The 21,033-nt window shown below is 45.4% G+C and overlaps 1 protein-coding gene and 1 pseudogene across 1 annotated transcript in view; both read right to left on the bottom strand.

The window, feature by feature from the left end:
• The window catches only part of LOC136651015 (serum paraoxonase/arylesterase 2-like), an 18,354-nt gene extending 14,527 nt beyond the window's left edge, over positions 1-3,827 (bottom strand). Inside the window, exon 1 of the mRNA XM_066627053.1 lies at positions 3,750-3,827. Within this exon, the coding sequence (XP_066483150.1) occupies positions 3,750-3,778 (29 nt within the window). The 5' untranslated portion in view covers positions 3,779-3,827. The remainder of the gene's footprint in view (positions 1-3,749) is intronic.
• LOC136651016 (serum paraoxonase/arylesterase 2-like) lies at positions 1,728-18,481 on the bottom strand (annotated as a pseudogene).
• Between the last annotated feature and the right edge of the window lie 2,552 nt (positions 18,482-21,033).

A 21,033-nucleotide genomic window follows, 5' to 3' on the forward strand; every position in this document is an offset into this window, starting at 1 on the left:
TAAATCAATGAATGAAATTTAAATGAATGAATAAGTTTTCCTTGGATCTTTTCTCTGTAATCATCGTAATTTGATTCATAACAAAAGAGAAATATGACAATTGCAAAGAAATAATGCCATGTTTGAGAAATGATATGGTTGGCAACCTTCAGTCTCGAAAGACTGGTATAAGCCAACAGCACCCGGTATTCCCAGGTGGTCTCCCATCCAAATACTAACCAGGCCTGACCCTGCTTAGCTTCCAAGATCAGACAAGATCAGGGATGTGCAATATATAATGGGATGTCGAACATTGGCACATTCTCTGACAAAAAACAAACAAACAAGTTGCTGCTGGCCAGATAAAATCTTGTGGCCAGATGTGGGCTGTAGTTTCTCATCTGATCTTGGAAGCTAAGCTGGGTCAGGCCTGGTTAGTACTTGGATGGGAGACTGCCTGGGAATGCCAGGTGCTGTAGGCTTATACCATAGTCTTTCCAGACTGAAGGTTGCCAACCAACCAGTTTGGAGACCCCGGCTCTAGATGAGCCCATTGTGGGTACAGGTTCCATTGATCTGCTTCCTGCACACTTGTGTGAGAAAATCATCTACTTAACTTCATTTTTCACATGACTTTCACAAACCTGGATATGCAGGAACTCTGGTTTTACTTACAGTGACTGAATGAAGGAGTGGCAGACCCAGTTGGGCTGCCTCTAGCAAGTGCTTTCAAACAGCCCCTGTATCCATTTCACGGATTTATCCCTACTTAAAAAACCAGATACCCCCTTCCTCCAATGCTTCTATAATCTACCACTCTTCTTGGTTCTCTCTCCTCCAAGTCCCATGATATAGGCCCATCTTTACAGTTGCCCCATCTCCCACCAGCATCCACAGCGAATAATCTAATCTGAAAGCTTCACTGGAACTCCAGCGCATGAGAGTGAGATCTTTTCAGCAAAGGGCCGGTCTATCCATGAAGCCAACTGAAGTGGTTGCCTCAGCTAGCAGATAGGCTTGTGGCACCAACCTCCACCCACTTGCATGCTTCGACTGATCCTCCTTGTCTGCCCACTCCCTGAGTTAAGGAAGAAGGGAACAGTGCAGAAATGTGGAGCAGAGGAGGGTGGTGGGCTAGAGTGTCAGAGGCTGGGATATTACCAGGTAAGGGAGCAGCATGTTTCCTGCCTCAGGCACCTGGTGGTCCTGGGTTAGTCTTGGTATTGATCCAAACACCCTGCTACCAGTGAGAAATTATAGCTGATTTTCTAAATTAAACTTCTTTAAAATAATTCCCACTGGACTGAATAGGACTTGCTTTCAAATAAACAGACATAGAATTGGGCTGCAAAGAAAACAAGTCATTGGGTTCAGCTGATGAATCAGGTCCCACAACTGGGTTATGCCACTAGTGCCACATCCATTCTCTTTTTCTTAGTTTATATTTATGTTGATTGAAGGAGTCAAGCCCAGTGCTAAACTGTAAGATCTTCATGTTCTACATATGGGCTGGAACGGTGATGTTCTAAGTCTGCTCTTTTCTGAGTGTTTGGGACATGGCCTCCTACCCTAGTCTCTCTGCATTACCTTCAAGTCTTTCAGTAGTTCCCAATGTTTTTTTTGCACTGGGACCCCCTTTTTAGATACGACAACCTGTTGGGACCCCCTGAAGTGATGTCATTAAGCAAGAAACAGGAAGTGACATTATTGTACTGGCAGAGTATGAAGTGATGACATTAAACAGGAAGTGAAGTCATTGTTTTTAATAAATCACACTTTTTGAATAAATCACATTTTTAGCTCTCACCATGTTCTCTCTCTCCCACTCTCTCTCCTGTGTTCTCTCTCACCAACCATGTTCTTACGCTCTCCCTTTCAGAGCCCTACTGAACTCTCTGCGACCCCTCGAAAAACAGCCCACAACCAATTTGATGCAGGCACTAAATACACTTCTACCTATAAATTGTGTCCAAAAAGGCACCTTTGCTAAATATAAAGGCAGTAGCAGACCTCCCCAGCCCCATGCCCTGGGGCAAAGGTCTGTGATGGCACCCCCTGCAGGATGCTGCTGCCCCCCGCACGCAAATCTCTCCCCCCCCCACTTGCCTGGAGCGCACAGAGCCTCACACAACTCCAGGGCACGTCAGGGAAGCCTCCTGAAGTTTTCCCGATGTTCTAAACTGTGCTTCCGACAAACCGGAAGCACAGTTTTGACCACATCAGGAGCTTCAGTGAGACTTCTACGCAGACCTAGAGCTGCACAAGGCTCCACGCCCAGAGCATTTGCCCCTTTCATTTAATGGCAGGTCCGCCATTGTATGAAAGTTTCTTTCAAAGAAAAACAGTAGGGAATGTAAAAAAAAAAACCTGAGAAGTTTTTAAAGTAACAATTTAAGATAATATTAAGTACAAAAACCGAGGTTTACAAAAGAATGTCTCCTTGCCGAAATAGTTTGCCCGTTTATCAGAGTCAATAAGGCAATCTTCCTTTCTTAACAGAACTGAAGGCAACCAGTCATAGTTGGTCAATGACAAAAAAACACTCAGTGTAAGATTAGCGTCTACATGGAAGTGGGCAAATTGCACTGCAACAATCTTATGGTTGCTTTTTTCTGTGTAAGCTAACCAATGTTCCTGTATTACTTTCTTCTGGAGCAGGGGTGTCCAAAGTTTTTGGCAGGAGGGCCACATCATCTGTGTTGACACTGTGTCGGGGGGCTGGGGGAAAAAGAATTAATTTACATTTAAAATTTGAATAAATTTACATAAATGAATATATTAAAGATGAACTTATATGAATGAATGAAGGTCTTGAAATAGCTCAAGGCCTATGAAAGACCGTGCACAAAGCAAGGCTGGTCTTCCCTTTGCTGCCACTACTGCATCTGAGACGTGAAACAGCACGCAGAGGAGGAAACCCTCATCCCACAGCTCATGCAAGAGGTCAAACAGTCGCCCTCACGCTGAGAGCAATTGCATTGAGCCAATGCAGGCTCCAACAAATCTCTGGAGGGCGAGAGGCTCATTGGGGACTGGGGGCTCCCTGAGGGCCACATTGAGAGGCCTCGAGGGCCACAAGTGGCCCCAGGGCCGGGGTTTGGGCACCCCTGTTCTGGAGGAAAAGGCCAGCAACACACTTGTTCACCTGTGCTGCAATGCAGGTTAGACCTAGACATGTCAGAACTGTGTGTGGTCAGGAGCTCAGGCAGTGACATTCTTTCCACCCTAGTTAAGTTCAGGAAGAGAAAGTTACAGGTCACAGAAAAGAGCTCTGTGAAATATAGTGCCAATGAACAGCTTGTTGGCATGCACTGCAGCTACTGAACTTCCTTGAAGTACTGATCCATCATCAACATACACTTGGGTGACTTTGGGCTTCTCAGAAAGAATGTCCTGGATGCTAAGGACCTGAAAAGTGGCAAAAATTAACAGTGGTCAGCAATACTGCTTTATATGTAATCTGTGTAATCTAATCTATATGTAACCACCATGATGACCCTCCTTCCAGGACCTTAAATTTCAAGCACATACAATCCTGGTCTGCAAAGTAAGAGATACATACATTGAAAGAATAAGATCTTAAGGCAGTCTTGCCAAAAATAACAACCACCAGTCTAAATCGTCATCCTGTCCTGGAGAGTACATAATCAAGAGGGATTGCAAGATGTGGATTTAAATAAAGAACTCCTAGTTTCTGGTGCCCCTTCATGTGTTCTGGTTAGACTGTTACCAGAAATCTTTACTACCAAGCTAAAGTAATTCTGACTAACCTCTGAGCCAAGAGGATTTTCAGGATCATACAACAGCTTCAAGCCATTGGGACTACATCCTGCCCAAAGGTCTCCAGTATAAGGATCAACGAATATGTTATCAACAAGAGTGTCCAACTGCAACACCTAAAGCATATGGAAGAAAGAAAGCAAAGTCTGTAATTGCCATGCATGATTTAGAAAATGATTACAATTTCCCATAACTACCATGTTTCTTTGGCTATATGTGCAAGAGAGGGCTTGGTTCCAATTCAATCATGGGACTGCCTTATCAAAACTGAGTTCTTGATATACAAGATCCTGCACAGTTTCTTCTCACTGTTTTGCCCTGCAGCTCCTAAGGCCAGCCCAGTTCAGGCTGCTACCTCACAGGGTTGTAAAGACACAAGAAGTAAGGGGAAAAGGGGTGGGTGGTGATGGGGGTGGGCAGATTGGGTCCTAGGATAGGGGTGGGATCAGCGGTAGATCCCTAGTCCATTATTTATTTGGGTCATGGCACAAAAAAGGTTGAAGACTACTGCCCTAGGGGATGCCTCTGGATGCTTGCCAGTGTTGTGCCACAAAGTCTTTGCCACTGTTCTATACAGGTATAATAAGCTGGTTAGCAGAAGTGGATGTGTGCACTTCTTAGCTAGCTACATGAGTGCTCTTCTTGGATCGTGCCTTAGAAGCATATTGCCAACACTTCACAAAGACTCCAAAGGCAAGCAATATTAAACTACTGATGCTAATGTATGGGCATATGAATGCACATTCTTGCATAGACAAAACAGATCAGTTCTGGAAAACTACAAAACATCCCTGCTTTGTTTCAAATATCCAAAGCACAACTAAATTAGACTGTGTTGCAAATGAGTCAAGATTTACCTTCACAGGAGTTAAACTTGAATTGGCATGTTTTTCAAAGACATGAATATTGTGACCCAGGAAATCAGCAACATAGACATATCTTGAATGAAAGAAGAGAAAGTCTTATTCTTCAATGAATGCCCTCCAGTTTTAGATAGCAACATAACCCCTTTCCACACACGGGATAGCTATTTATAACTATTCTTCCTTACCATGTTTAGTTTGCTCTGAACACTGCTTTATTAACTCTTTTTGCTGAAAACTGGTATACGGGAGCCCACATTATCTGTGGGTTCGGCATCTGCGGTTTTCCTCATCTGTGGATGCCAAACTGCCCCCCCCCAAGCCTCCAGACCCAACCAGAACTGTGTTCCAGTCAGGTTTGGAGGTCCTTCTGAAGCCTGCAGAGGCTGCGTGTGACTGCCTGTGGCCTCTGCCCATGGCCGCAGGTTCAAAATAGCTATTAGGGCCCCAAAGTTGCAACTTCTGGTCTCCTTGGGAAACCAAGGAGATATAAGGCCCATATAAGGCATTCTGAGGCCCGGGGGGGGGCTTCCTGTATCTGCAGATTAACTTATCCCCCATGCGCGTCCCTTCTGGAGGCAAGGGAAGCTCCACTCTCCTCGCCTCTGGAAGGACCTCTGAGCTCAGCAGAGGCCATACACATCAATTTGAGGCCTCTGCCAGGCTTACATTAAGACAAAGTAAAAGTCTCAGGCGGCTTCCCTGGGCCTCCTAATGCCTTCTAAGGCATGACATTAAAAATGTCATTTCTGGTTTCATGGAGAAATCAAAAGCAGTGTGTTTTTTTTTTACTTTAGGTCTCAATCTGAGCTCGGCAGAGGCCATGGACGGATGTGCACAGTCTCTGCTAGGCTCAGAGGACCCTCTGGAGGTGAAGGGAGAAGAGCTCTCCTCACCTCTAGAGGATGGGGGGCACATTCCTTGGTATCCACAGTTTCAGTTAACCACAGGGAGGGGCACGCCTGTATAAACCATGTGGTCTGCTAGACACTTACTGCCCATTGGGTGAAATGTTAATGCCATTGGTAGCATAAAAGCCATTTGCCACTTCTCTAACTTCTTTTGAGCTGTAGTAAACAACATTTGTCCATGGCAAACCCAGGAACATCTCCAACAGTACCAAGATGGACTCTGTGAAATAATGGTCATTGGTGGCATAGAAACTGTCTGGACTCAGAGCCAGAATATCATTCAAGCTGTAACAAAGAGGAAGAGAGAAAATACAAAGACGCATGATGTAGATATTGCATGATCATTCCTCTCTCAAATAACTTTGTGACAAAGTCAGAAAGCACCAAGACTTGTGCAGGTCAAAAAAAGAGTGCAAAGGTCCATCTAGACAGGATAGTACCTTCTCTCCCAGAGTGGTCAACTTGGTGGCTGGCTGGGCAACCCACCATTGGACCCTGTAGCAGGGGGCCAGGATGGGCATTGCATCACATTTTTGAAAAAAAAAATTGGTGGGGAAAAGGAGTTTGGAGGGAGGGATGTGTCATCAGCAAATAAAAAGTTTTCAATAAAAGTAAATACTACCTGCGTCACAGTGATATGTTTTACTTTTGCAGGGATGTAAGGTTATGTATTACACTGGTGTGCAAAATGAAAGGAGAAGTTGCATGTTATTTCTATGTGGACAAACACGTTTTACACTGCATACTGAGATGCCTTTATCCCAGAGGCAAATCCACGGGGGTGGGCCATGGGTGCATGCCGCCCCCCCTCAAAAAAAAATTGCTGCAACTGGGAAGGGTGCCCACAGGGATGGCAGTATGGCATCCAAGTATGGCAGGAGCCCAGGTCTTCCCGTTTGGAAGAGGCCACTCCACTAGCAGGTAGATCTGGGCTTCAAGTCTGGGTGGGAGCCCATATCTACCTGCAGAGCAAACCTCAGCCATGGAGGCTGTAGATCCAGGCAGAAGTCCAGTTCAAGTCCAGGCAGAAGCCCAGCAAACCTTGGCTACAGAGGCCGACAGATCTGGGCTCCAAGTCTGGGCAGGAGCTCAGGTCTTACCTGCCCAGCAAACCTTTGACACAGAGGCCAAAGTTCAACCAGGAGCCCAGGTCTACCCGCCTGGTTGACCTTGGCTGTGGAGTTAAGGTAGTGCTCATGCCCCCCCAAACTGAAACACTGGATCAGCTCCTATTTATTCTATGCAAATTACTGTTACATTGCTTTACGGATGATGAATGCCTCTTTCAAACCCACCCGCCTCTCATCAAAAATATTTTCCCTTCATGAAATTTGGGTGAGTTATGGGTCTTTGATGTTTCTCCATACTTATCCTTTAATTTTCCACACCAATATAGATACCCGGCATAATTGCCCACTCTGAAAAAATAGTCACCCACCCACCTTTAGAATCTTGAATACGGGCTTGCCCTGTAGGCAGATAGCCCCCTCCCACACTAGCTCCCCTGCAATTGGCATTCAAAAAATGCTGCCAGTCAACCAGGTAGCATCCATCTATCCATCCATCTTCCTCAAATGTTCTCATGTTCACAGCAGACTCTTCCTTGTATAAGCAGGAAGTACCTTTTGGAACATGTTTTCTAAACTGAGCTGTGCTCTGGAAAATAAAAGAGAGAATAGTTTTGGTTGTCTATACCTTTGCAGAAGCTCATGTGTGATAGTTTTAAGGTGCACGAGGGAATGATCCTTCTCCACAAACTGAAATAGCTCCACTGTTGACTTGTACAGTGGATGATTTACAACAAAGAGGTAGACTGCATCATCCAGCAAAAGTGAAAAATCAAGCAGGTTCATTAAAATCTACAATGAATGTTTTCTTCATAACTTCCATTTTAATTGCAAAATAAGGCAAATCTCCACATTTGCCACTATTCAGTAGACATGGAGAGGGTGGATGTGACAGAACTGCATCCAGAACAACTCTTTTGTCTTCCACAATGCCACATGAGAACCCAGAGTGGGGGAAAGGATATACGGCTTTGCCTCTGTGTGTACAAAAGTCTTGCAAGAGTAGGAACAGATGAAGACAATGGGCAGAGCCAGCCAAATTGCTGGCTCAGCATTGCTTATTGTGCAATTATTTTATAACTCACAATCCCTCTGATTTAATCAGTTGCCTTAAGTTGAGAGATCAGATATCCCAGGTGTTACCTGATACCCAGTCCTATGTATAATTTATTCATCTAACTTTAGCTGCTACCATTCTTGTAGATGCAAGAGTGTGTGTTTAGAACTGCAGTCCTGAGCTGAGGTTTAGCACATTTAAGTTCCACTGAATCCAACGAGTCAGGACAGAATGTGACACGGTTCAGTTGTCTGTTTTTTATCCCTTATGGGCATGTCCACTTACCCTTGTCAATGAATGTGCTGATCCCATGAGGGTTAAAGGACGCCAAATTGAACCCACCGCTGATTTTGAGTTCTGTTGGTTGAGGGTTTTTTTTCATTTAAATCCATCAGTAGTATTTCCCCTCTTTTATCTGGTGCAAAGCCTTTAAATACAGAGGATTTCAAACCCTTAAAAACAAATAATCAAAATACCTTCACTCACATAACAGTCACGAGGATTCCACTGAGAGTGATGAGGTCCGCAGTTTGGTACTGATTTGCAGGGATGGGCGCTTGACTCCAGTTGACTTGACTCGAGTCACACTAAAGGCACAATCCAATTCTGCACTGGAACAGGTAAGCCAAGAGACTTGCCCTCTATCCAGCGCAGGATAGGGGCCAGAATCTGCTTAGCTAGAGGCAAGGGGAAACGTTTCCCCTTACCCCTGGGCGTTTCCCCTTACCCCTGGGTTTCCCCTTACCCCTTTCCCCTTACCCCCCTTTCCACCTTACCCCTGGGCCAGGGGTTTCCCCTTACCCCTGGGCAAGGTGCCATGGCACCTCAAGTCCAAGGAGAGCTCCCTGCAAATGGAGGTTGGGATCTGGCATGACTGCCAGATCCCCGCCCTGCCTTCTACTCCATGCCTGCCTGTCCCCTGGGGCTGCCCAAAACCTGCGCAGGAACACCTTCCTCCAGCCTCCTCCCCACCCACCCCAGAGCCTTGCATTGGCCCAGCTGAGCCGACACAAGGCTCACCGTACAAGTCGCCATGGAGTCTCAGCCTCCGTGCGCCAGCGTGGCTTACTCATGAGGAGGTGCAAACATGCTTTACGGCACATTTGCAACCCTCCTGGGCCGGCACAAGGGACTTAGGATTGTGCTGCACATGGCTAATTTTGATGACTCAAGTTGACTCGAGTCATGGACTTCACTGATCCTGACTCAGCTCACGACTTGGAGGCCAATGACTTAAAAAAAAAGAGTCTGGACTCGAAATTACTCAAGTTCTCTCTTGAGTGTGCACGTGTGTGTGCTCTGACTGACTTACAGCCCAATTCTGAGCTGCCCGGCACACGAGGCTGCCACAGCACCAAAATGGCTGCCGTGGGATCCTATGTTCGTATGCAGCATTGGGCAGCAGACCACAGGCCCAGTGCCGGAGCTGTCCCAGTGCAGGCTCATACTGGGCTAGCTTATGGAACGTTTGCAAGAGTGAGCGGTCTGGATTGGGCCCTCACACACCCCACCACCACCTTCTATTTTTCTGTGCATTTTTGCTGAAGGATTTGTGATTTGTGACTTGAAATGACTCAGACTCATGACTTAAAGAACTTGAAATTTTTTTAAGTCAAGTTGCGACGGGTAAGCACTATGACTTGCAAGTCGAATTGAAGGGTCGGTGACTCATGACCCAACTTGTGACTCAAGCTTAGTGACTTGGGCACATCCCTGCTGATTTGTACACAGAAAAAGCAGCAATTGGAAAGCAGGATTCAAAAGCAGTAAAATAAAATACAGATACGTTGAACTGAACTGTCCCCAAACATGAATGAATATGACAGACTTTTCCAGGCAATTGCAGGACAATAGCAAAGGAGCAACCAGATCTTATTTGGGAAGGAGTTTGGATTGCAACCACAAAAAGGGCCCTCTCTTCAGTTACCACCTTTCCAAGCTCTGCAAGCGATGCTGGAAAGAACAGCCTCCGATGATTACTACTGTTTCTGGGAAGGCTCACTACGCTCACAGAAAATAACCATTCTACTGCCACAACAGAACCAAGTTGTCACTGAGAACAGGGTCTGAGCGGAGCATTCTCAACCAACAGAGAAGTACAAGCAACTCAAAAGAAGCTCCATGGGAACCTAGGAGATTCAGTTCTCACAACTACAAAATTTTGTTAACACATAATCTGACTAAGGACCAAATCCTAACTAAATCCCCTGTCACCAATGCACCTATGCCAAAGGACTGTGTGCTGCATCTTGCATGCCAGGGGTGTCTTGGAGGCTTTCTCTAAGTAATGGAATTCTCTAGGTAAATTCTCTAGCTAATTGTTTGTCAGTCCAGAATGACCTATTATTGCCTTTGCACCAATCAGGTTACAGACAGAGTAAAAATTATTTTGCAAAAATAGATCCAGCCTACAACTGACAGCTATTCCTTCAGTGCACAATGGGCTTGAACACAGACTCCTGAATGTTGGGAAAATACAAGCAGGCAGCAATACTTACAGAGCTAATGAAAGCCAAGCCATTGGGAAGAATGTCAATATCTTCTGAGCCAAACTCTGCAAAAAAAAAGGGGAGAGAGAAATCTTGAGCATAGGCATTCAAAAAAGATAGTTTACAGTGTAACACAGGGTCTTCCTTGAAAAAAGGAGGGGTGGTACTGGCAGTCATTCTCAGCATTGGCAGACAGGACTGGATATCAGAACACTTGGGGTATTTGCACTTGGGGTCATGGGCTCAGGCGATGCCAACCATTTTGCAGATCCTTAAAATTAAAAGGCTTCTATAAGATGTTAAAAGAAACCACACTGTTTTTATTTGATTAGAAACTGCATGACTAAAGGCAGATTTACAGAGGTATGGGGCAAGTTTATAAACTGGAAATCATGCATGCAGCTCATGCTCCTGAATCATGATGCAAGGGCTTATGAACGAAATTTGTAAAAGGTCTTGAAGAGTTGGATAAATAGAGGGACTGGGGCAGCAAACACAATCCTAGTGGCAGAAAGTACATTTTGCAATCCTGTCATTCTTTCAGGCAAAGTGCTTGAAAATCTTCATCTCTGTCGTCATGAACGTTTTCAGACCTTCCTTGGGATACCACCCCATGGGCTTGACATGGCCTTCTGAGGGTTGTTACAAAGAGGCAAACATTTACAGAGTACTAATTCATAGGATCATGGAAGATACCCAAGAGGTCATCTAGTCCAACCTATAGTCCTATAGTCAAAACCTATAGTCAAAAACTCCTCCAAAAGTATTTCCAGCAGTGTCTGTCGAGCCTCTGCTTGAAGAGCTCCAGTGAGGGAGACCTTGGCAATCTGTCCCACTGCCGAACTGCCCTGACTGTCAAGAATTTCTTCCTGATATCCAGCCAGAATCTCCTTTCTTGCAGTTGTACCCACTGGATCTAGTTCTACTCTCAGAGGCAGCTGAGAACAATTTGTTACTTCTGCCATATAACAGCCCTTCAGGTATTTAAAGAGCACTATCATATCCTCTCTTAACCTTCTTTTCTCCAGGTTAAACATACCAAGTTCCCTCAACCTTTCCTCATAGGGCTTGTTCTCCAGCCTCTTTGTCTCTCTTCTCTGAGAGACAAATCTGCTCCAGTTTGGCTGCATCTTTCTTAAAGTGAGGTGCCCACACAGTACTCCAGGTGAGGTCTGATCAATGCATAGTAAAGCGGAACCACACCTTCTTGCGACTTGGAAGCTATGGTTCTACTAACGCAAGTGGCTGGTCTTATGACCGTAATAAAGTTTTACTACTACTACTACTACTAATGCAGGCTAAAATTGCAGTCACCTTCTTTGCAGTTGCAAAATTCCCAGGATTCCAGGTATGCAGTTTTAAAAGGGGGGGGGATTTCATTGATAGGATATTGGATCTATAAACTCTGTGCTTTCCTGCAGAGCTCTACCAATATGCTACTTTTCTAACACTTACTTAAAAATATATTCACTTCACAAGATAGTAAAATAAAATCCCTAAGATGCTGCCCAACAACAAAAGTAACCCCAGGGTTCTTGCAGGTTTCCTAAAATATTGGGTTCAGTAGGAACATTCCCACTTCAAACAAACCATGCAAGAGTCCTACCAATTCCGTTCACAAGATGGCAGTTTGGAAGCCGTTTCGGTTTTAATTCTCACGAAGCACAAATCCTATTTCTGCAAAAAAAAAAAAAAAAAAAAAAAAAAAAGAGCATAAACATTTTTTTTTAATGTTACCTGGGACAGATAAAACATTACATAGCTTTTTGGTGAAAAGAAAATATTTACTTTTAAGCACTGCAAAATGCAGTATCAATGCCTTTGGTCAGTGGTTCTTAAACCTTTTAGCACTGGGACCCACTTTTTAAACTAATACTCTGTCAGGACCCACCGAGTTTTACGAGACTAAAAAAAACGTGATCTAGAAAGAAATGATTTTTTTTAATTTACAAGTAATGTTTAATTTGTTTACTTACCTACAGAAAAAAAACCCTCAATCCATTTCTTGTAATGAGGCAACCCTAATGAATAGTCTCAAGGCCTGAGGGCTAAATGTGACCCAGTCTTCACCTGCCCCCACTACCTTGACATTAACGGATTTGGAAGAAAATACACCAGAAGAAGGACCTTCTAACATTTATCTCCCTATATTTACATAAACTTGTAAACTGCAGGAGCTCAGCTCTTTGCAGGGCAGTTAGCAGTTGTCTGATTTTTGAATAGCCTCAGGGATTGAAGCAATTAGTTATCTTTCCATCACTTGTGCTTTCATTGGAGGCTCTACGGGACCCAAAGAAATTGGATCACTACCCATCAAGTGGGTCCTGACCCACAGTTTGAGAAACACAGTGAGGTCTTAGATACTAAACCAAGAATTGTATTCTTCATTTGATATCTCATCTCTAAAATTTCTTGAATAAATTGAAGTGTAGTAATAATCTGACATCTTCAGCACACTCATTTTGCACATACTGTAGTATCAAAAGCAAGTCCCACTGACTTCAATGGGACTTATTTCCACGGAAGTGTGTGCAGGAGTGCAACCATCATCACAGAAAAAGTGGAGGATACCCATGCGCAACACAAACATTTACCCTAAGCCTAGATTTCAGGGTCATCTGAATGACTGCCGCTCTTAGCAGATCCAGCAGTTTTCTGTGTCTATGGCCAAAAGTTGCATGTCTGAAGCTAGTGACTTCCAAGAGATGCACTAAAGGAGCCAGTCGTTTAGGACCACACCCTTGCTGCCTTTATCTCTCCTGTACACTTGCAGCTTGGAGACAGCAGAGTGCAGCACTTAGAATTCCCAGCACCAGTACAATGGGAGACCCAGCAATCTCACGTCATTCCTTCTCATTTCTACTGGGCCATAACAGAAGATATTGTACTGTTAGGAAGCCTGCGGGAGAGAGGACTGTGCGATGAAACAAACATTTTGGAAGCAGAGAAGCTTGGAAGGTCACTGACTGCCCCTTATGCCTCACTTAGATGGCCTGTGGAGAAGTGAGAAGCAGGACTAGTCCACTGGTGTCTCATTGCACTTGCTTCTTGCTTCAGAACATATCTCTGATTGTGTGTTGACATGGGACTGCATCCACATTGGGCTGGTCAGATCGCTCAGAGAGCTCTGTGAGAAATAGATTCAGAAACAAAGTGCCACTGCTTGCTGATGCTTCAAGGCAATTTCAAAACACCCATGACATGTTTGTCCATTTTTAGGATGCATCACCACATTTCAGCACAGGCTATGCTACAGGTTGGATCTCCCCACTTGGAGACTGGTAGCAACCAGCTAGAGAAAACTGAGAGGAAAACGAGAAAAATGGCCACAGCTGTAATTCTAGAAACACTTAAGTGGGAGCAACTCCCACGGAATTGGGGAGAAATCCATTGGACATGTTTAGAACTCGTTACCTGAAAAGAATTGGCCAATGTTTAACGTGGAGAACAAAAAGCACTGAGATAAACCTCAAATATTTAAAGAGATTACCAAAGCACATTGCACATAATGGCTATTTCAGAGCACCTCAAGGACAGCCAAGATGCAAAGGGCACAAAATTATTTGGGGCAGATCCACTGGGAAGACATCTTGTTCAAACCTTACTGACCACAACTTACTGACCACAACAAGACTGAGCATGATCAAGTGTGTGTCCTTTCTCAGAGCTATCTAGGTCTAAAAGAACTACCTACAAACAAGGAAAAAGCAAACAGAAAAGTCTCCTATTAGTATACTATTGGTATACTAATACCAGTGCTATAAAAAAAGAATCACTGGCCTCAGTTTGAAGAGAGGAAGGGGGCTGGGCGGTCTGGAGAATGATGGATAGGATCCTGGAGCAAGTCTCTGCCACCAGGATTCACCTACTTCCTGCCCCCTGCCCTGAGCCTCTCCCTCTTCACCCACGACCTGCACCTTCCACTGCCTCATCTGGTTTGGTGCGAACTGGGCCCTTCAGTGGCTGGTGCATGGAGCTGCAAACCATTGGCATTGGTGGCTCCCTCACTCCCGGCAGCAGTGTTACCAAAAAGGCTGTTTTGTTTAGGGGAATTAGTATATTAACCTTTTGGAAACTTTTAGGACCATAGGCTGGATAACAAGACAGCGTAGAGCAAAGAAATCCCTTGTTTAGCTTAAGGAGGAGACTGGGAAAAAGGTAACTTTCAATCAAAGATTATATTTTTATTACAAAACACACAAAGGTAAACATAATACACATTTCTTGGTTCTAGTACTTGAAAAATGTACCTAGTTTTTATGGTGGGTGCATGTGCTATGTATTTGTGTATCCGAAAGGAATTCAGAAACGGATAGGTTGTAGGGAAGTATTTTAGGGGTTTCTTAATCTGCTAAACCCAGTTTGATAACTAAAGATGGGGGAAGAAGGGAGGAATAGATAGGATGGAAGGGAAAGAGTTTTAGACGCAAGATATATTTACCTGTCCTGGGAGCAGTTGGATGGGAAAGAGTCCTAGGAAGGACCACTCCCGTGGGAGGGCAGCCAGAGAGAGAGAGAGAGACATGTGCTCTGAGCTTACTCTTAAGGGGTTGTTTGACCTGGAAGCTGACCTAAACTGACCGGAAGTATCCCAGAGCTGTGCACCTGCTCAGTATACACACAGGTACACGTGGAGTATGTAAAAAAAAGTGGAAGGGTCCAGAAATCAGCTATCAGCAAAGCCTGACTCTGGGGGAGGGGGGAGTAGCTTGCTTCCTGTTGCTACTGGATTTTGGAGATGTAGCTTAATTTAGTTAACAATAGGTGATAGACTTTGCTGCCAAGGTCCTCTTCCCTTAAGGTGTTTGCATATTCAGTGATTGACTTAAACAATAAAGACATTTCCAGTGTCTCTAGAGAAAATGAGTCTTTCAGACTGAAGGTGGCCAACAACATGAGAAATGAGTGAGCTTATGATTTGACTCCTTTTGTGGCCTGTAAGAGAAGTTTTAGGCCTGCATTTTAGTCCAAAATACATAACCAGATATAAAAACACAACTTGGAAGGGAAAAGGGGATTTTCACGTAACAGCAGCACACCATTTATAGTAACAGTGCTGCATTTAAAACAGTGGAATGCAAGTTTCACTGTCATAAACAGAAGATAGGATTGGACCATTAATGTACAGGAATCAGGTTGCTTACCACCACTGTTTTAAACTATCAAGTGCCATTCATCTCTGGTTCATGTAGCAGTCCCAGAGGTCCCAATCCATGCTTAGTACAGATACTCTCAGGGGCATCACTTGGGTTTGTGACTTCCTCCCATGCAGTGGGTGGGGCAACACCCCAGGTGTTGGGTGACCCGCCCCACTGTTTTTTTGGCTATAATTTTTGATAGAATAGAGATGTTTCAATGTGGTTTGCTTCACTGCATTCTGCATGAAAACACACATTGAATGAAATATAACATGATGGTATTATTTTAAAGTACCAAGACTGAAAATTTTTTGGCTGGTAGTGATGTCACCCATCTGTGTGTGTCATCTGGTGCAGCTCACACACCCCTAGCGATGCCACTGGATTTCCTTAATCTTTTTTTGGTTGCAAAATTCTTTTGAAAATTGGATACAAGCTTTGGAACTCTCCCCAGAAAAATGCACAAATATTCTTGCACCTGATTCATGGACACTTGAAGCCCATCCATGGACCCCTGGTTTAGAAGGTACATTTTGGACATTCCTGTCTTAACCGTTGAAAGAGATCTATTTGTACTTCAGCATCATTTCTCAACTCGAAAGAAACTTGTTACATTTGGTCTGGTCTAGAGGGTAGAGCCTCCATCTGCCTGAAGATAACATCCACAAAGTCGCCAGTTCGAGGCCACCGGCACCGTGCGACCTTGAAGCAGCTGACTAGCTGAAGCCGAGCTATTCCATCTGCTCTGAGCGTGGGAGGATGGAGGCCAGAATGTGAAGCCAGATTGGATTGAAACACCTGAATGTAGCGGTTCTTGAAAGAGAGAACCTTCTTTCAATTGTAAAAATCCCTATTTAATAAGGGATTTGGATAAGCCTGCCTAAGTAAACCACCTTGAATAAAGTCTTGAATAAAGACCAAGAAAGGTGGTATATAAATACCTGTTATTATTATTATTATTATTATTATTATTATTATTATTATTATTTGCTGTGCTTTGTAAGTTCTTTCTTAAGAGGAAGGAGTTGCACAAAACTGTGATTTATTGCTCTGAACACACAGGAAGCAGTTAACTGTTGCATTAACCCTTTCATAAGCAGTGCAAAGAAAACAGCACTTTTCTTAATGTGTTCATATTGGAAGGCAGCCTTTGCAGTCCTTCTGCAATTTGCAACAAAATAACTGGATTTCAGATCACAGGTAGGTTGATGTTGAAATGATCCTAAAATAGTGTACTGCAGTGGTTTTCAAACTTTTAGCACTGGGACCCATTTTGTTAGAACAGGGGTGTTCAAACTTTTTGGCAGGAGGGCCACATCATCTCTCTAACACTGTGTCGGGGGCCGAATTAACTTACATTTCAAATTTGAATAAATTTACATAAATGAATATATTAGAGATAAAACTTGTATTTATGAATGAAGGTCTTGCAATAGCTCAAGGCCTATAAAAGGCCTTGCACAAAGCAAGGCCAGCCTTTCCTTCGCTACCACTGCTGTATCACAGTCGTGAAACAGCAAGCAGTGGAGGGAACCCTCTTCCCACAGCTCACGTGAGAGGTCAAACAATCATCTTCACACTGAGAGCAGTTGCGTCAGGCCAGCATGGGCTCCAGGAAGGCTCCAGAGGGCCAGATGCTCTTTGCGGGCCAGAGGGCCAGATGCACAATCGCGGGCCAGATTGTGAGTCCCTGAGGGCCGCAAGTGGCCCCCGGGCCGGGGTTTGGGCACCCCTGTTTTAGAATGAGAAACTATCAGGATCCACTGGAAGTGATGTCATGACTAGAAAGTAGGAAAATTTTTAACAATCCTAGGCTGCAATTCTACCCACACTTACCCAAGAGCAAGTCCCATTTACTATCATTGTTGAAAGCAAATACACAATAGCATGTTAAAAGTATAGATCTGTAACATTCCCCAAATGCAGTCACATACCATGGAAGCATCAAGTCTACTATATAAAAAATTAAATACTGTATTGAAGTGAATAGGGACCCACCTGAAATTGACTTATGTCCCACCTAGTAGGTTCTGACCCACAGTTTGAGAAACACTGGTGTACTGTACTGTACTTACAGCACAACTGGACAGTCCAATCCTATCCAGAGCTGGGATATGGCATTTTAAGTCCTGAACTAGTGGCAGTGACAATCCTAGCCCTTGTGCTGTCCAGGGCTTGGATTGCAAAATGCTCCCCTCCCCCCCCCCCCAAAAAAAAATAAAAATAAAAAATGCCAGCTCCTCACTGGTCGAGTCCTGTCCGGAGGCCTTCTTAGGGCTGGTGAGGCCACAATTCCGATCCACAATTTGAGAAATGCTGCAGTAAAATGTTGGCTAGTTGAAGGAAGTCCCACTGAGTTCAAGGGGACTGTTGTCCAGGTACCCAGATGCTTCTGTAACCACCTTCAGACACCTTAGGGCAGATGAAGTGACCACTTTGCCACTTCGGAAGTAGAGATCGCTTTAAAGTGGTAAATTACCATGGCACAGTGGTTCCCAACCTTTAGGCAAAAATTGGAATCGTCATGGACCACTTGCAGCTGTGGGTGGCCTGGCCTCTGCCCTCTCTGGTGGTCTGTCTCCAAAAGCGCTTCCCCTACAAACTATCAGAGAGGACAGAGAATGGACCACCCACAGCCACGGCTGACACTTCAGTGGTTGTGGTTGCGGGCAGTCTCCATCCTCTTTGGTGGCAAGACACTGGAAGTGATCAAAGGTGATCTTTTTTCCTGAGACCTTGCAGACCACTTCTCAGGGTCTCATGGACCACCTGTGCCATAGTGGCTGTGGCACAGCCGACAACACCCATGCACATCAATAAAAGCCTCTGCAACCCATGGCCTGTCAGGCTGTGCATGTGAGGACAGCTGCATTGACCCCCTGCTGGACCTTGTTCAATAGGTCTCTGGTTCACTTTGGAAGCAAAGACCTCAGGTGGGAGCTCAGGGGGGCGCTGCCCACTGGGCACTTACCGAAAGGACACGATCCTTTCCCCGATCAGCGCGCCCACGATGCCCACCAGGGCGAGCGCCAGGAGCTTCCCCATGCTCCCCGGCTCAGCTCAACCCAGTTCACTGCCCCTGCGAGGAAGGAGCGCAGCACCCAAAGGGCTGCAGGAAGCCTGGCCGGCCAACCAGTCGAGCCTGCGCGAGAGACGCCTCCCACCTGCGGGATGTGCCTCGCCTGGCCCGGGGAAGCGCCGCCCTGGTGCCTCTTCCCTGCCAGAGCTGGGAAGGTTCAGGCGGAGGAGCGCTGGGCGGAGAGGACGTCGCAGGGAGGCAGCGCCCGCCCAGATGAGCTGAAGTGAGTGCAGGCAAAACGCTCCAAGCGCCACCTGTGATTCAAACAATCGCACACGAGGAAGAGCAGGAGACGGGGGCTGAGACAGCAGTGCCCCCCGGTCCAAAAATGCCCCCTCCAGCCCCAAGGGAATCATTTATTCCCCCCTCCCATTTTACCCTCCTAACAGCCCTGTGAGGTAGGCCAGTCCGAGAGGTGGCGACTGGCCCAAGGTCATCCCCTTCAGAAGCTGGGGAGCCTCGTTACAGATCGCTGTGCGCTTGAACCCACCACAGCAGGTGCTTGCAGCGTTCATGCTCAGAGGCAGGCTTGCTTGAACTCTTTCTTGCACTGAAAGCAAGAGAGGAATTGGTGGAGAGGGAAGGGCCATGGGTTGGTGTGCTTAGAACAGCAGTGCAAAACTAGCATCTCAACAGAGGGAGTGAAGCCAATGTTCCAGGTGGTCCTCGACCATCCCTTTCTCAGTCAGCCTCTTACTCCTTCCCTCCTTGCATTTATTTTGGGTGAAAGACCTCCATAGCACAGGAGACTTCCTTGGGCCAGTCACTATCCCCCAGTGTCACCTACCTCACAGGGTTGTTGTGAAGACAACAGGACAGAAGGAAACATGTACACTGCCCTGTGCTCATTGGAAGAAGGGCAGTATATAAATGTGAATTTATTTGTTTGTTTTTCACAGTTTTATACCGGTTAGGCTGAGAGATAGAGACTGGCCCAAGGTCACCCAGGAAGCTTCATGACTGAGGGGGGATTTTTTTGGGTCCTCTAGGTTAAAGTCCAATTCCCAAACAAATAGCTCTCTCTCTCTCTCTCTCTCTCTGTGTGTGTGTGTCTGTGTCTGTGTCTGTCTGCTTCAGATGGAAGTTACACAAAGACATGTTTGTCCCTGTACTAAATTATGAGTCACTGCTCCCTTACCCTGGGGTCACATTGTGGTTGCACTGGTGTTGGAATGTTAGATAGGACTGGGGTCGAAGTTTATCGAATGTATGTAGATTGAGTGAGCTAACCTGATGCTTCTAAGGCAGTGATTTTCAGACTTTTTCATCTCACACTGCACACTGACAAGGCACTAAAATGGTCAAGGCACACCACCAGGTTTTTGACAAGGCACACCATGCTGCCAGTGGGGGCTCACATCTCCCATTGGCCCTATGAATAAATAACCTTCCTCCAAATTCCTGTGGCACGCCTGTGGACCACTCGCGGCACACCAGTGTGCCACGGCACAGTGGTTGAAAATGGCTGTTCTAAGGAATGGCCATATCTGGTCTGCAAAATGGAGAGGGAGACTGATTGCTTCCCAGTATGCCACGCCCCCCCGGGAGTGATACTCCCAGATGACAGCTTTTCAACTTTGGAACTTTCTCAATGCAGAAGTTGGAAAATGTTCATACTTGAGAAACTTTCAAAAAAAACAACAATGCAAGGTCTTTTTATGCAGGAAAGCATTTTGCAACTGGAAAGAAATATGGGCCTCTGGCTTTAAAAAAACAACAACTATGTTTAAATTTGTTATCAGCAAATTTGTTTGTTTCCTGCCTTGACAATTCACAGATATTGTTGGGTTGAGAATCCAAATATGTGCCTGTCTGCAGCTTGGCAGGCAGTGTTGTAGCAGGTGATCCTGTTGGAGGGCAGACTGCTTCAATGGTGCACTTGTATTTCAGTGACACCCAGCCTGACCAATCTGAATCCTAACAGGGTGAGTTTATTGGCTGTGCAGGGTGTGTTTATTGGCCCAGCTCTGCCTGCTGTTCTCAGCTGTTCTCGTCAATGCCAGCTTGTGTCCTTCGCTGCTGATCCTTGAGTCTGTGTATTGTCACGTACAAAAAGTAATTCTGGCTTGTAAGAAACAATGGCAAACAGAAAACCAGGGAAAGCAAAACCAAAGGCATATTGACTGATTCAGGTACAAACAAATTACTTGTGATAAAAAGAAGAAAACCGACTTCACGAACACAAGATGCAGTTGCTTTTTTCCCTGATGTTTCAGGCTGCTAATTGTTTGGCAGTGGTTTAGAAGAGGGTATTTTTGGGTGTGTGTGGGGGAGAATTGGGCCCAAAAGAGGGTGGGGTCAGCAGCAGCAGTGCATGCTTGATCCAAACCCCCTTCTCTGTTCAGGCAGCCCTACACTGTGACCGGCCTTCTCAGATTTGCGCCAGTGATATGGCTGGCGCAGATCCGAGAAGACCTTTGGGGTGGCTCTGGGGCTTTACTCAGTGTAAGGGGGAAGTATATCTTCTTACTCTGAGGAGACTTCCAGCCTGCTCCTAAGTTGTGTTGGGTGCAGTGCAGGCCATACGTCCTGGCTGCACCAGTGCAGCTTAGGGTTGGGCTGCCCATCTCTTTACAAAACAGAGCTGCCTTACATCCTTCTTTGCTATTTACATTATCTTGCTTGACTGTCTTCCCTGAGTTTTGATTCTTAATCAAAAGCCTATATTGA

This window comes from Tiliqua scincoides, chromosome 5 (assembly GCF_035046505.1).
Source record: "Tiliqua scincoides isolate rTilSci1 chromosome 5, rTilSci1.hap2, whole genome shotgun sequence".
NCBI classification, from domain to species: Eukaryota; Metazoa; Chordata; class Lepidosauria; order Squamata; family Scincidae; genus Tiliqua; species Tiliqua scincoides.